Below are 15,011 nucleotides of genomic sequence, written 5' to 3'. Positions count from 1 at the left end.
ATATATATATATATGTATATATGTATATATATAGCCATTCAAGATTTATAACGACGAATACACACGATGCTCTCTTCCCCAAATCTTCACTGGATTGCATTTACCCTGATCCAATTGAACACATTCGGCACTGAAAATAGCCATCGAACTGTTTCGTTATCTCCACCCACGTGACACCTACCGCAGCTGAAATAAGTGTTCGAAATGGGACCATCCCACATAAGCTTTCTTTTATTATCACAGCTTAGAATTACCAAAGGAATATCTAAATGGTCGGTAACTCCACGATGCATTGACTATGAGCTGCAGTTGCGTAATCTAGGCTTGGGTTAGTTCAACGGCACACGTGTCATGCTTTAGAGAAATATACAACAGCTATTTGCACCACCGGATTTCTACTGATCATAGTTAAGGCAACCAAAGATTATGGTCCGGTCATCCCTGAGATTACTGAGCCAACGATAACTCGAGCAGCAAATTTATTCCGATCAGTGTAGAGGAAAGCCGTGGTTAACTTTAGCTAACCCCGTGGTACCACTAACCACACTACTGAACTAGCAAAAATCGAGCTCACGCAAAATTGGGTATGGGTCAACTAAAACAATATAATGTAGGGCGAAGTCCAGTCCGGGGGCAAATCAATAGTACCTACGGGCAATGTCCTATACGACGAAAGTGACTAACCGACTACCAGGGTGGGCCACCTGAAGAAGGGAGTTTACAACCGGGAGGAACGAAGAACTGGATTGACCAAAGCTGATTGACTATCTATCAGAAAGCCACGGAAGACTACAGATTTATCAAGGGGCTCGAACTTAGAGCGGATTATCGAGTTCTACGGAGTTAGCCGGAAAGGCGAGAATGCCGCGCAAGCTTTGTTTGGTGGTTCTATCAGCAGGTTGATATCTTCACACATTAACAGGACAATGTATGCGTGATACAATGAGGTTTTCTTGATTGAAGTGTGACTGCTAGGCTCTAGCAACTTCATCCAGCTGTGTTGGGTGAAGCTGAGAACACTATATCAAGAAATGTACAACCAATGTGTGCCCCAACCATAAAACACTTGTTTCTCCAACACAGGCAAATGAAGACTAGTCTTAGAACGATGTGCTGGTGTATTCAGAGCGAAGGAACGAAAGTTTTGTACTACCTGAGTGACAGTGAGATTGATAAGCACAACTAAATATAGTCAGCACATATATGAACAAGTGTTCATCACATGCTAATTCATTTCTCATTACTAGAAAACTAGCGCCAACATGTGTGTGTGTGCGGTTGAACCAGATGGCAATAAAGTGCGCGGACCCAGTTCCAAAGTTCATAAATTAAATGCTACTGAATTTTCAGAACATGTGGGCCTATATAACCGACTGGGAATGTCAGAGTTTATATAGGTTACTAATTCTAGTTATTCGAGAAGTTGATCCTACATCACACTCATCCCGGACTATCAGGGATTTATGCAGCCACTAAAACAGTCGATGAACATCGTGCGTGCACAACAAAGGCACCTCTAAAGAGCAATAAAAAGTTTAGAGGCAGGTTTACCTGGTGTTTGTACTGCTGGTTGTTGTGGAAGCGGACGCCGCTTGTCCAATCGAGACATGATATCGTCACGCCATTTGGTCCGCCGAACACGGTCGATGTGCCGATCACGTGCGTTGGACAGAGAAAAAGCAGAACAGTTGGAACCGTGATGCCGGTTAGCATGTTTCGAAATGGATACAGCATCGTAGTCGCGATGTGTGGACCAAGTGTAACCGATCTAGGTCAACAAAGTTGTGGGGAGATGTCACAAAAGAAGAAAAATAACATGAAAACCTCAGGTAAAGTTCCGGAACAAACAACTCAATGGCAACTGCCGGGCAATTTGTGCATTTTATTCGTCTCCGACAGCGTGAAAACCACTCAAAGTCCTTTTCCAACCTCCTTTGCATTGAGAAGTACAAATCCGCTGACGGATGTGAATAGTATGCCTTGGTTTGTCACGCACTAGGAACTTTGAATAAACCATTTGGTAGAGCCAGTTGGTAAACTTTGAAAGTTTACTGGTACATATAATCTGCACGAGTTCAATATGAAGGCAACGAAGGAAAAGGTGATAGTGTTCTACCGATGCCACAGTGATGAATACCTCGAGGCAACTCAGACGATGAGTGGGTGACTGAGGAAAACACGTGACAGATTTGGCAAGCAGCAGCTTCCAGTAAGGGTGGCAAGCCCTTTACATTTACTTGAAATAAAACTTGTGGCACAAGGCGAAGACGGGCGTTGGAACCACACAAAACAAGAACAGTGAATCGAATGAAACAAATATACCCACAGATACAGAAGAAAAAGAACAAAGAGTTATTCAAACAAGACTCACGTGACTAAGTGATCCGGGGCCATTGGTAATTAGATTGTTTAACAAACTGTGTGGGTGAGGACCAAAGGTCAGACCGACTGATGTATGGCTGTTCAAGTCGGGGGGTTGACCAACCAGTAAGGCAGCAAAACAGAGTGCAAACACCATTAGACACGTGGAAGCAGATCCAACACTTCCATTGCCTGAGGTGTGACGCGAACCAGCCTTGGGACCCTCCGAATTGCTTGTGTGACTATTCGAAACAGCGGTGGTGCCAGTAGCACCAGCAGATGTGGTCTTGGATTTGTTTAATAACTGCTGCATCAAACGGAGCTGACCGAGAAGTGAGCGATTGGTACTTTCGAGGCCATCATTGCGCCGCTTTAAATCCATGTTTTCTTGTGCACATGCATTTAATCTAGTTGGGGGAGAAAACGCAACAGCAGTGTTGTTAAACGAGAAATAAATATACCTTAACGGTTTCGGCATCAATTGGTTAACAACGAAGTAAAATTAAGAATTGAGTCGTTCAGCTGTAGCACCCTTTCGGTGCCTAGCTGCCATGCCACCTGAAGGAAGCACGAGAGCTGGGATACTGCCAGGTCACCCAAGCCTCGACAGGGGAAGTCGAGAGGCAGAGGTCGGGTTCGAACCACGGATCTTGCGGTCAGTAAATTCGCGCTCTAACCACTTGAACCATCTCGCCCCGTTAACAACGAATACGATTTATGGATGCGTCAAAGAAGTCGGATAGTAATTTACAATAACACACAATCAATTACCATGGCTTTTAGTTCTTAATTATTTTCTAGGAAGGAATGTTCATCAAGAGAGATCACCGGCGTTGACAGCTGGCCTGGGTCACAGTACTGAGTTCCAACGGTACCGTTAGAGTCAACAACGACAATGGTCTCTACTGCGTCATGGTTTAAGAAATGTTGTCAGTGCATTCGTGTATGCGCGACAGTCCCGAAAACGATCATTCCAAACAATTTCTGGAAGAGGTCGAATCAAATTCATCACGAATCATTGACGAGGCGAATTCAAAGGCTAGAAGTCCGATAGTGTCTTGATGAGAGCTGTGAAAGAAAGAGCTAATAACCAAAAAAAAGGACCGACTTATATCTGCCATTATATCAAAAATTACTCAAGTACAGACATGGAACGTAGTTGAACTGCAACATGGATTTTAGGATGTGTAGATAGAACCTTCGATCAGCAATCACCCGGTGATTACGAATGCCAAATCGATGGATACGATTAGTCGTGAAGTCAGGGTCATTTTCCTCATGAGAAGACCCGATAATTACCAAGCCATGGGCTTCGAATCTAGTCGGATCAAAGCGAGGAAGTTCGCCCTAATCAGTGCTGTTCAACTAAACAGCCTCACTCTTAAGCTGTGTGATGTGGTTACGCATTAGTGTTACCATCAGAAACTTCGGTTCAAACTATGCACGTGCATGTTGGAATAACGGTTAGTGAAACAAACAGGCACCTTACTGTGCTCGAATCATCCTCTTGATGATTTCACCGGGCTCCAAAGCATCAATTAATGTGAGAAGCATGTTAGTAGTGTGTGTGTGAATCATGAAAACCAATCAACGGCCCTTTATTGAACCGGAAGTGGTACACATTGCAACAAGTCAAACTGAACAAATTAACTATCGGTATGCAGCGTGGAAGTAAATAAGTGATAGTTCGATGGGTCAAACATGAGTGCCAACGCAGCTCCTAGGGTTGGTGTTCCAAACAAAAGCAGCGCAGGGAGCTATCTTAGGATGCAGCTGGACCGATATTCAGCGATTTCATCAAGTGTGCGGAATGCACCATTTTAACTTCAACTACGGGAGAACCGATAGTGCCACTGCCACACAATGCCCGTTGATTAGCTCCTGTCATGAAAAACAAACTGTCATTATCATGTCCAGCTACAAAGCTCTTCACTGTGTCCTCCAACTTCCGCTGGATTTTTGCAAATTTAGCCGCAGGACCGTTTTGTAGGTTAATTGGCAAATTCGTTCCTTCGTCTGTATGAACCTGAAGCGGTAAGCGCAACTCTGCACAACAGCACTATCAAAACCAAGTTGAATAACTACCAGTAAGTGATGTTCACATGATCTAGAAGTCTATGGCTGGTTTGCCGCTGGTGGCCTTCAAGTGGGCGCTGGTTAAGAGTAGATGATGTTCAACGCAAAGCAATTATGCTTAGTGTGGGTAAAGCCAGTCGGCCTACTTGAGTATTCGCATCTCCATTCAGGATGGCGATATCTGTGCTTCTTCCTGATTGGGGTGATCTCGCTTGGAGAGATAGCCCTTGGCTTTGAAGCCACAATTTCTCGGAACCCATTCTGACACCACAGAGAAGCATCGTTGGCCGCATCAAGATGCATCAGCATCGTATGAGACAGACAGCCGATTGTTTATTAAAATCTGGTCCCAAAAACCGAGTGCACCTCCTGGCCATGGATACGATGATCAACAGATGACCAAGGGGTGGAGTGAAAAATACCTGAGCTCATCCAAAGTGGCGCAAAATGCGACAGAGCAGCAAAATATGCACTTCCTGTTGTCGGAAGAAAAAAAACACAACATTATGGGTTTTGTATGTACAGCTGTAACACCCGTCCGGCGCACAGCTGACATGTCACCCTGAGGAAGCACTAGGGCTGAGATACTGCAAGGTTACCCAAAGCTAGGCAGGATCAGTCGAGATGCAGTGGTTGGGTTCGAACCACGGACCTTTCAGTCATTGATTTCGAATCTTAACCATTAAATCATTTCAACATCAGAAAAGCGTAACAGCGATGACAAAGGGACTGTGACATGGTTCCGTTTTGAAAACAATTGCGCATAGTGCATAGCATGAGTATGGTATACGGTAGCATACGTACGAGATGCGTAGAAAATGCTAAACTTTCACTAATTTAAGGCAATCACCCTCTTTCAAAAGTTAGGTTCGAAAACTTTTATATTAAGGCGGTAGGAATTACAAGTCGTAGTACAAATACACACTGGCGGAGTATGGACAAAGGTATCAGGTATTCTGTGCGTATGGTGATTATCCCGGTGGGCTATGGTTTGTCCCCTCAGGGAAGGATGCCCACTGTCAGATAGTCACATGTAGATGAAATAGCAAGGCGAATCGATCGCACAGAAACTCCCCCCTCTTCCACCAAAATACAACTAGCTTTGTGATTTGGAAAGCACATACACATAGGTGAAGACTGACAACTAGCCGCTTTGTAGTCCGTCGTTCGACAAACTGTTAACATCACTCGGTCTTAAAAAATCACTTAATGCAATCCGCAAATTACATCCAAGCACTCCAACCGACTAACTCTGTGCGTTGAGTTGAAGACAGACTCTACAGAAGAGGTATACACTGACTGATTCACCGACAGGCGTAACGTGGAACAGTGACACTAGACAAAATGTTACCTGCGATAATGAAAGGTACTGCATTAGACCTAGATGGGTATGCGAACCGTCTGTCGTCCATACACAGGCAATTCCACATAATACCGTTTGGCTTATTATAGAGTACACACCCGAAATTTGGGTCCATACATTAAACCAATTAGCTACTGGTCAAAGTCGGTCCCAATTACCTTGGGGTCGCATACCATAAACCTAACCGAACCATGGGTACTTAGCGTTTGGTTAACTAGCGGTCCATACCAATGATGCACGCTCGTTAGCAGAATATGAAGGTGAATTTAATTGACATCGAAAAACCTGTGAGATACTGTTCTACCGAAAAGAGTGAGCTGAGATTGACAAGGAAAAAAGCCGAGCTGCGTCCATGACTGGCTACTCCTTTCACCTAGGAGCCGTGAAAAGATTGGGGATCTTAACATAACTTTCTGAAAAAGAACCGGAGCTAGTGGCTGCCAATGTACCATGATCTGCCACGTGGCGTACCAGCGAAACGCTACCCAGCCCAGGTCACCCATGTGAGTACACAATAACTAGTGTTATCCAAGGAGCGTCTGAAGACTATCTTAATGACATCAGCGTATCACCTTAGACATAGTTTGACCTTCCCGAACACTGCGCTGTTACAGAAACGTTAATTCTTCCTATCACAGGCTCGTGTACACGGGATCGCGTCGATAAGCCATCCTTTCTCGCCTTCAAGGGGTTGATTTCCGCCTCAATGAATAAGGAACATGCGTTTTATCAAACCTCATTAATCAATGACCACGTTGAAAATAGTACTCTATGTTATGCATATTGTGGCTGATCCATTCTGAACCCAGAGAATGTGCTCATTAAAAGCTAGCAGTAAAAATACTCTCATTGTCTAAATCAATTGAAAACGTTCGAAATCGATTGGAAGGGGCAGTCGGTGAAGGCATCCGAGGTTCGCTCAGACGTTAGACCCAATGGACTTGTCAGGACAATCGTTTAGTAGGCATCCCCTCATTGTTCACCGGCCAACCGTTGTTGATAAAGGATATGCTAGGCAACGCTTGATACAAATCGAGCTTGAATCCACGTAACGATTACTCATCAAGGCACTGCTAGCCGAACTGGACCACCACGCCCATCAACCAGTCTTCCACTGTCCCTTCGTGAGTGAGTGTCTAAGACAAGAATATAGAAATGCCCGGTTAGTCTAGAGAGGAATCCAGGAGATAGGCTCATCGGCAATGTTCAAAGTATCCATTACGAAGCCTCGTTAATAGTGGCACAGGAACTGATAGTATCGCGATAGTGTTGGGTTGATCGGATCAGAAGTCAAATTGAATGACTACAATGGTCCGAATACTATGGCGAGACGACTGTCTAAACAAAGGTTATGTGGACGCAAGTTGCAAGAATCTCGTTTTAGATAAGCACATGGGGTAAGGTGGTCTGATAATCCTAAAAGGGGTGGGGGAAAAGCGCATAGCGAGAGACCTAGGGTTTTCAGGCTGATGCCGTCGAAATGCGGGATACGAAAAGCAGGAGTTAGAAATAAACACTGTTGGTTAAAAAACCTGCCTTCCAGTCAATTCAATCCGTGGAGGGTGATGAAGCAAGTCATGCATAACAGTGAAAGTTGAATTGATCAATAATGCCGGGTTCATTGATGAACTTGACTGTTGAGAGTACGTTCGCAATTGACATTCATAAGGCAAGTTTACAAACATCATTGTCAAAAAGAGATCAGTGAACGACACCAAACCGTATTGAGGACCTTTAACCCAAAGTGGAAAGCTGATTGAAGACTAATGAGGTGAGCCCAACCTTAACGCTGAAAGGGAATCATGCAACATGCAACGTACCAAGGGTTCTAGAGATTTGAGTTTGGATCTCAAACTGAACCGAGGATGACGCACTATCCATGCTGATTGAGACTGAGAACCGTAACTAAGCGGCATGAGTATTCAGGCTGATGCCGTCGAAATCCGGGATACGAAAAGCAGGAGTTAGAAATAAACACTGTTGGTTAAAAAACCTGCCTTCCAGTCAATTCAATCCGTGGAGGGTGATGAAGCAAGTCATGCAGAACAGTGAAAGTTGAATTGATCAATAATGCCGGGTTCATTGATGAACTTGACTGTTGAGAGTACGTTCGCAATTGACATTCATAAGGCAAGTTTACAAACATCATTGTCAAAAAGAGATCAGTGAACGACACCAAACCGTATTGAGGACCTTTAACCCAAAGTGGAAAGCTGATTGAAGACTAATGAGGTGAGCCCAACCTTAACCCTGAAAGGGAATCATGCAACATGCAACGTACCAAGGGTTCTAGAGATTTGAGTTTGGATCTCAAACTGAACCGAGGATGACGCACTATCCATGCTGATTGAGACTGAGAACCGTAACTAAGCGGCATGAGTATTCAATACACATCAGATGGTGATGGTTGTCTGTTGTGCAGACCGACCACCTCAACGAGGGATCTGAGCTTCTGAACCACATATTTCACTTATGCCCGCAAACAGCCGTCTTTACGCTTGTCTGTATAGCCATTCTAAGTTATAAGGCGACCTAATGCAGATAGTTGAGACTCAAACCCATCACAGCTTCGGTGATCTGGAAAAATGAAACCAACCATGGATGTAATGGCCAACACAAAAGTCTTGCTGAATGATTCTCCATAACAGCGATGCTGCTCTTCAGGTGGTACTGAATTGTGTTGAGGATAGGTAAGACCGGGTTTATTGTAAGTACCAGAAGGGAAAGATCGACTCGTGTTGTCTACTTCATCACTGTCCAAGAGACTCACTTTATCGATCGATCGAGTGAACAGCTAAGGGAGCCCAAGGCGAATGGATTCAAAATCACCCCCAGGGAACTTATCACAAAGATGGACAGGGTCCTCTAACGGCGGTACATATGGATATTCCTCCACCCCTAAACGTGGAAGCATATGGAGTTAAAACATAGGAAACTGTTTCGAAGAGGCGGGATGGAGGCCATAAGTTCGTAGACAAAAAATCCCGGATATCGCCACGTTCCATTTTGTATTTGAAGGGACATTCACGTTCACTAACTTCATGCTACTTGCTGCTCTGATAAACTATCTCCAGGCTTTAGCTACAATCCACACGATGAGAGTACATCTACTGAACAATATGCAGTAAACACAACAGTTCCACAGCGGCACTAGTGTGTCCCCAGCCTAGCTTTGAGTTTCGATGTTCTTAGTACACGTCGTAACCTAACCTAAGATATGTATTCACGTGAATTCTATGCACTTGAAGGAAATACATTTGGAGTAGAGCGCTCATTCGCAGGTTGGTCAGATATTACAGTGAAACTTAAACAATATCCAAATTAAGATGTGGTTGTGATATTCCGCGGACAAGAAAACCGTGGAAAGACCGTCTCAAATTTCAGTTGTTCCGAGATACAAGATACCGAACTGCTTTCTTTGAGACCAGATCACTTACAAGGTTGACTAAAAACAGCACGATCATTTGAGTCTGATATTACCATCACTGTACTTTCCAAAGGACTGTTGGATTTTACAAACTTCCAGTTCAGTGTTCAAGTACAAAATGAGGACAGTGAAAATTCGAGAACTACGCCTACACGCAAAGTCTAAAAAAACCAAGTCGGTAATCGAAGAGAGCAGGGTTGGTTCACAGGGATAGAACTGAAGTGGACTTTTGAGCGAGATGAAACCGAAGGGAGAAACGGCTCTTAATCGGAGGCCGGAAAGGGTGCATGAAAGGTGCATGAAGATTGAGAACCACTACAAATCAACTGCAGTACATGTAAAACGACGATGTGATCGCATGGCTTTCGTTAGTAAAACGAACACAGGCAGACGACAATCATTGCCGACATATTGGAGTGTGCCATCTGAAGGGCGCACGCGTGCCTGTGTATTCGTGAACACGCACCATAACTGTTCAGCTAAGTAATCAGACACTGGTACACGCATACAGTGCACGTGCCGACAACCAATCATTAGAGCATCCGACGGGATGGATCGATATTCGTTTGTATTGGACCTAACTGCGAATGAAAACGAATTAAGAACTGGAACAAATAAACAAGAAACTCATTCACTTGAAGAACTAACTTAGTGAATCAGTACCTAGTGGAAAAACACAGGAGCACCAACGGTCATCGACGCTCCAATGGAGTCGTGTTTCCGAAAATCGGGATAGTAGCAGCAGGGCTGAGAAACACCAAGCACAACTGCCGACGACAACACCAAGGTAGTGACTAACTGACTTACTGCGAATGATAGTTGTTTTAGTTTCTTAAAATGAAGGGCAGAATCATCAAGCCAGGCTTGTCAAGTTGAAGTTGCTGGAAACTTAGTCGGACATGTATGTAAGTCAGCTGTTTGGTACATCAAGACCAACGTTTCACCCGAAAGACAAAAAGCTAGACCGCTGATATAGAATGTACGACACTATATCAAGTGAGATAGTAAAAGGTTATATATATATATATATATATATATATATATATCCTTTAGAGCACACGGTATCAAAGGTGAATTCAGCCTGATGAGAAACCAGCCGCGCTAATTAGGCATCTCGAAACGAATGGACGAGCTGGTCTTCGATCAGCTGAAGAACGGGATTCGAAATCGGGGAAACCCAAAACTCTGCTACTGGAACAGCCTTGAGATAAGTTCGAGCCGTGAAGAGTTACATTGCTGCAGAAAACAGCGAAGCCATTAGAACTAAACCGAACCTCCTCAATTCAGCCTCAACCATGTGCAATTGCGCAACATGTGGATGCACGTGCTTTAGTAGGATCGACCTTGTGCGTCACTAGCGCATTCACGGGTCCACCTAATAAACGTTGTCTTTTGGAATCCAGGTAAGCTTGTTCCATTATCTAATGACCACCCGCGGGAACACCGTCACTCTAAAGATGACACCATCATTAAACGCACGGTTGTCTGTTACCACCTTGACGGCCTGTTAATGGGAGGCTCCCAGTCACCCTTGCGTGGTGCTACATAGGGGTGGATGTGGTTATGGCTGTAACTATCTTTTAGTTGGACCTCGTTGGGTTACGCGTGAAAACCCAGACGTCAAATCGTTCTAATGGAGGTTTATCAACAAATGTAGTATTATGAATGCAATAATAAAATAATGAAATTGTACAAATTTCAAATCTCGGGATTATGCCGGCTTCATCATCATCATCATCATCATCGACAGCATGACATCAGTGTTCAACACCGATGCTTCACTGCCGTACAACCATGACTTATTTGAAAGCCTTATTGTGAAGAAAAGAATAAAGGTGGATGGGGGAGGGACTTAGTGCTAGCTTAACACAATCATTCAGAGGTGCCTACACCTCCAGACATTCACTCAGGCAATCTGAATAGAAACTGACAACAGGAACGCCACTGACATCGGTTGGCAGCCATATCTTGTAGTGTCTCCAACCAGGCACAGTGAGGATCACGCGGTCCCCATCCTGGAAGGCGAGTAGCACCGACAGCACCCAAGCGTTTCGTGATCTCCTTCATACTCCTCCGCCGGCTTCCATACACCGGCTCAGGAACTGTTATTTCCCAATGGAATTATGTACAAATAGGTAGGTGGGGAACAGTAAGCGTACCAAAAGTCCACATCGACTCGAGATAAGGTGGCCACAAGATGGTGAAGCCCAAGTGGTTGATTCAAACTAAACTCGCGAGGACAATGTCAAACAGCGGTTTATGTTCAGGTTAAAACAAGAAAGGGACGTGGCCACAAAACGGACACATTATCAACAACAAAACAAAGAATCATGTTGTACGCAATAGAAGAAAAGCATCAAAAGTGTTATTACACCTAGGCTTAAAGGAAGTGACAAATGATGCTCGGTACTTCGATGGCAAACAGGTCACTGAAAACGGTGTTCATTGTTGTGCTATCCTGCTTAGGTCGGATGATGGTTTGTTAAAGGCTTCTACACCCTCCCCCGCCGATCTTATTCCCTCGAGTTGACATCGGTACCAAGGGCTTACTTCGATCCCGCGTACACTGACTATGGCTTCTTATTGCGCGTAAGCGTCAAGTAACTGGACTATATATATATATATATATATATATATATATATATATATAGGTGTGTGTGCNATCGTCGTGTCTGAACGGGTGAACGCATTCACGCTCGAGTGATGTGGTTAGCTGGCCTAATGACCAAAACGACGATCCAGTAACCGGTCTAGCTGTGTCAACTAATTGATCTGCCTATCAGGAATTCGTAATAATAAAATAATGAAATAATCGTTCAGCTGCAGCACCCTTTCGGTACCTGGTTACTATGCCACACCAAAGAAGCACGAGGGCTGGGATACTGCCAGGTCGCCCAAGCCCAGAAAAGGAATTCGTAGCCAAGTAGCGTCGCGGACGCTTGAAGCCTGCTAGAGAATTTTGGATTTGTCGCAGGTGGTTGCGGGATTCGTAGAATCTGCGTCCAAATCATTCTTGTTTGAACACTCCTTCCAAGGCACTGGCGCAATTAGTCGGTGAATCCTCACCAAAGATATGATACCTTGGGTGCATCCCGCGTGCGCTGCTGGCGAAGTAGCGGTCACTATTCGTTTCAAATGTCAGATGAACCGGCTTTAAATCACAACACTGAAAAGGATGTGCGCTTCTGATTAGCCTCAATACGGCACGGTGCTTTCTTTTTTGGTGTGGACTCACAACAACGATGGTGTCAGGATTGGGGGAAAACTGTTCAAACCACGGTGTTATGAATACCAGTTCTACACATCCCGCAACCACCCGAAGCCACCTTTGAAATGGGTACACACCTTAAAGTTGCTGTAGGAAGGATTCTAACTTTCGGCGAATATCACATAGGCTAATGAAAAGCGTGCGATTGAAAGGAAAATTAACTGAATGTGCGCGATGGAACCTACTCGTATGGTTGCTGAAAACTATTCGACGGCTCACGACCTAGATAAATTGCAAATCGAAAGTCAGCTAGCAAGCCATACGGATTAAGCGACAATACACAAAGGAGATAAGGAACCTATGTAATAATTTGACTTAAGTTTGTAGCAGACGAGATTCATCAAAAGATCCGATGCGTGCTGTTGCGAAAAACCGCAGCAGCGAATCTACCATGCCCTGCAGGTCCATTATGTCCAGTGCTCAAGAATGCAGAGACGGAAAGTGCAGTACCATGACCCAGAAGCAGCGGTTCTGTAGATTGCGTAGGTTGCAGAATAAACTAAACGAAAACTCCGGAAGTGTTCAAATCCAAAGATGCAGGCAGAAGTCAGGAAGGAAGTCCGGAAGTGTCAAACACAGTGACACTGACCCGAACAAGGACTTGCACGTAAGGGTGATCGACACCCAACGGATATCTTGCGCCTACAGCATTAGTATGCATGACTCAGCTATGCTAACAGTCGTGTGTATTCTTCTAATGTTTGGTGAACATAGTGCTGAGGTCGACTAGGTCAAACAGCAGCGTCTGAACGGTATCAGCAACCTAAAACAGAGAGTGCGACGAAGACCTTTTGACCTCATGCAAAAGCAGAGCGGAATAAAACAGGTTGAATACGGAAAGTGTTTGCAGGTGGATTCAGAACAACATGAACAAATTTTACATGTTCACTACTGAGTATGATTTCGAGTCAGATTTGCCAGTTTCTAACTATGTACAATCACTGCCTTTCGGGTCCCAGTCGGGTAGTCTACAAGATTTAACAAAGGAAAGTCGAGCTGTGTGGTCCTCCAACTTCCAACGCCAAGTAACTTTTTGACCGCCTTGACGTGTTTTGCACAATTCACCCAGTTCCACAGACAACATGCAGTGAAAGCCGTTGAGTTACGATCATTAATAAATGTCCCAACCTGGAAAGTCCACGATATTCTACCATACCCACCTCGAGCATTATTCATCCACTGCTGCCACCAGACAAGAGAGATGCTTCGTAGTCAACAACAGCAAAACACGGTATGCCGTTTGATATCTTCCGTTTTCTATTCAACGAGAAGTCCATATCGCTCCAACTCCAGAGGTGTTGAAAATTTTTCAGGGCCATCCAAGCATTGATAATCCTCCATGTGACTTCGGCATTTAGATCTCCATCAGCAGATATCTAGCTCCCTCAGGAACGTAAAACTGTTAAAACCTTCCAATGCTTCACCCGTAATTGGAGGGTGCGAGTGCTGGTCGAGGCCGGTCCAGAGTAGCGGGTTCACACTTAGGTGAGAAAATCATGCCACAATAATTAACTTCTGGTGTCAGATGATCAAGAGGGTTCCGCAGGGATTGGGTGCACTCCCATATCGGGACAGTAAGCATCACAGCGTGAATAGAATCGAGGGTTTGGAACTGGCGAGCGTATGGAAAGCGGTCTTAGATAGGTCCAGTTGACACCTGACTCTGTGGTTGTCAATCCACGTAGAATCATTAGCAGGGGGATGGGGGTGGAAATTCCAGCCCAACCAAAGGTCACAGCATCCCTCTTACGAGGGTTTGGAGCGAGCGTATGGAAAGCGGTCTTAGATAGGTCCAGTTGACACCTGACTCTGTGGTTGTCAATCCACGTAGAATCATTAGCTAGCGGATGGGGGTGGAAATTCCAGCCCAACCAAAGGTCACAGCATCCCTCTTACACAACTATCTTAGCACTAGCTCATCCGCACGGACGGACAGAAGATTCAAACGATATTCAAGGGGGACCATCAGATGAACCGAACCAGAAGAACTGAGCCCTAGCCTGGACCCAAACACATGTAGGTTTCCCCACCGATCCAACACTCGTTCAACCACTCTAACGCACAAAAACCACTCGGCCGACACCCAAAAGAGGTCTAGCATGACTTAGCTGATTGGTCCTCCTTCCGCCTTAAATCTTAACCAACCTCGGAACCTAGCCACTTGGCCTGACGAAGCTATTGTCATCATCATCATCATCATCATCATTGTCAGCTGTAATAACCGCGTACTCGCCGTGCACTGGTTGTAGCTGCCGCAGTTTCCTTCACCGATGATTTGGGGGGTAGGTAGCTGCGCATTGCCTGCGGGAGCTGATAAATTGGTGCGTAAATCCAGCACTGTCAGTGGGCTGTCAAGTGGGAGGGTTGGAAAAGGAGCTATGCATTGAAGGCAATAGCTTGGACGCACGAGCACCATTGAGGGCGCGACTGGGCCATGTCTGATAATGTCTCCAGCCATTGATGTGGCCCGTCTCGGAGTCCCCAGCCAAGAAGACGGGAATGGCCAGCCCAGCTGA

At 45.0% G+C, this 15,011-nt stretch overlaps 1 protein-coding gene across 1 annotated transcript in view; it reads right to left on the bottom strand.

The window, feature by feature from the left end:
• Window positions 1-15,011, bottom strand: part of T265_10456 (hypothetical protein) — a gene marked incomplete at both ends in the record, with an annotated part of 43,721 nt that overhangs the window by 2,090 nt on the left and 26,620 nt on the right. Inside the window, 2 exons of the mRNA XM_009176831.1 lie at window positions 1,552-1,768; window positions 2,372-2,768. Coding sequence (XP_009175095.1) covers window positions 1,552-1,768; window positions 2,372-2,768 — 614 coding nt within the window. The remainder of the gene's footprint in view (window positions 1-1,551; window positions 1,769-2,371; window positions 2,769-15,011) is intronic.

Source organism: Opisthorchis viverrini (assembly GCF_000715545.1).
Source record: "Opisthorchis viverrini unplaced genomic scaffold opera_v5_367, whole genome shotgun sequence".
In the NCBI taxonomy this organism is placed as follows: Eukaryota; Metazoa; Platyhelminthes; class Trematoda; order Opisthorchiida; family Opisthorchiidae; genus Opisthorchis; species Opisthorchis viverrini.
The sequence above is the reverse complement of the archived record's forward strand: the minus strand, read 5'-3'. Positions and strand labels throughout refer to the sequence as shown.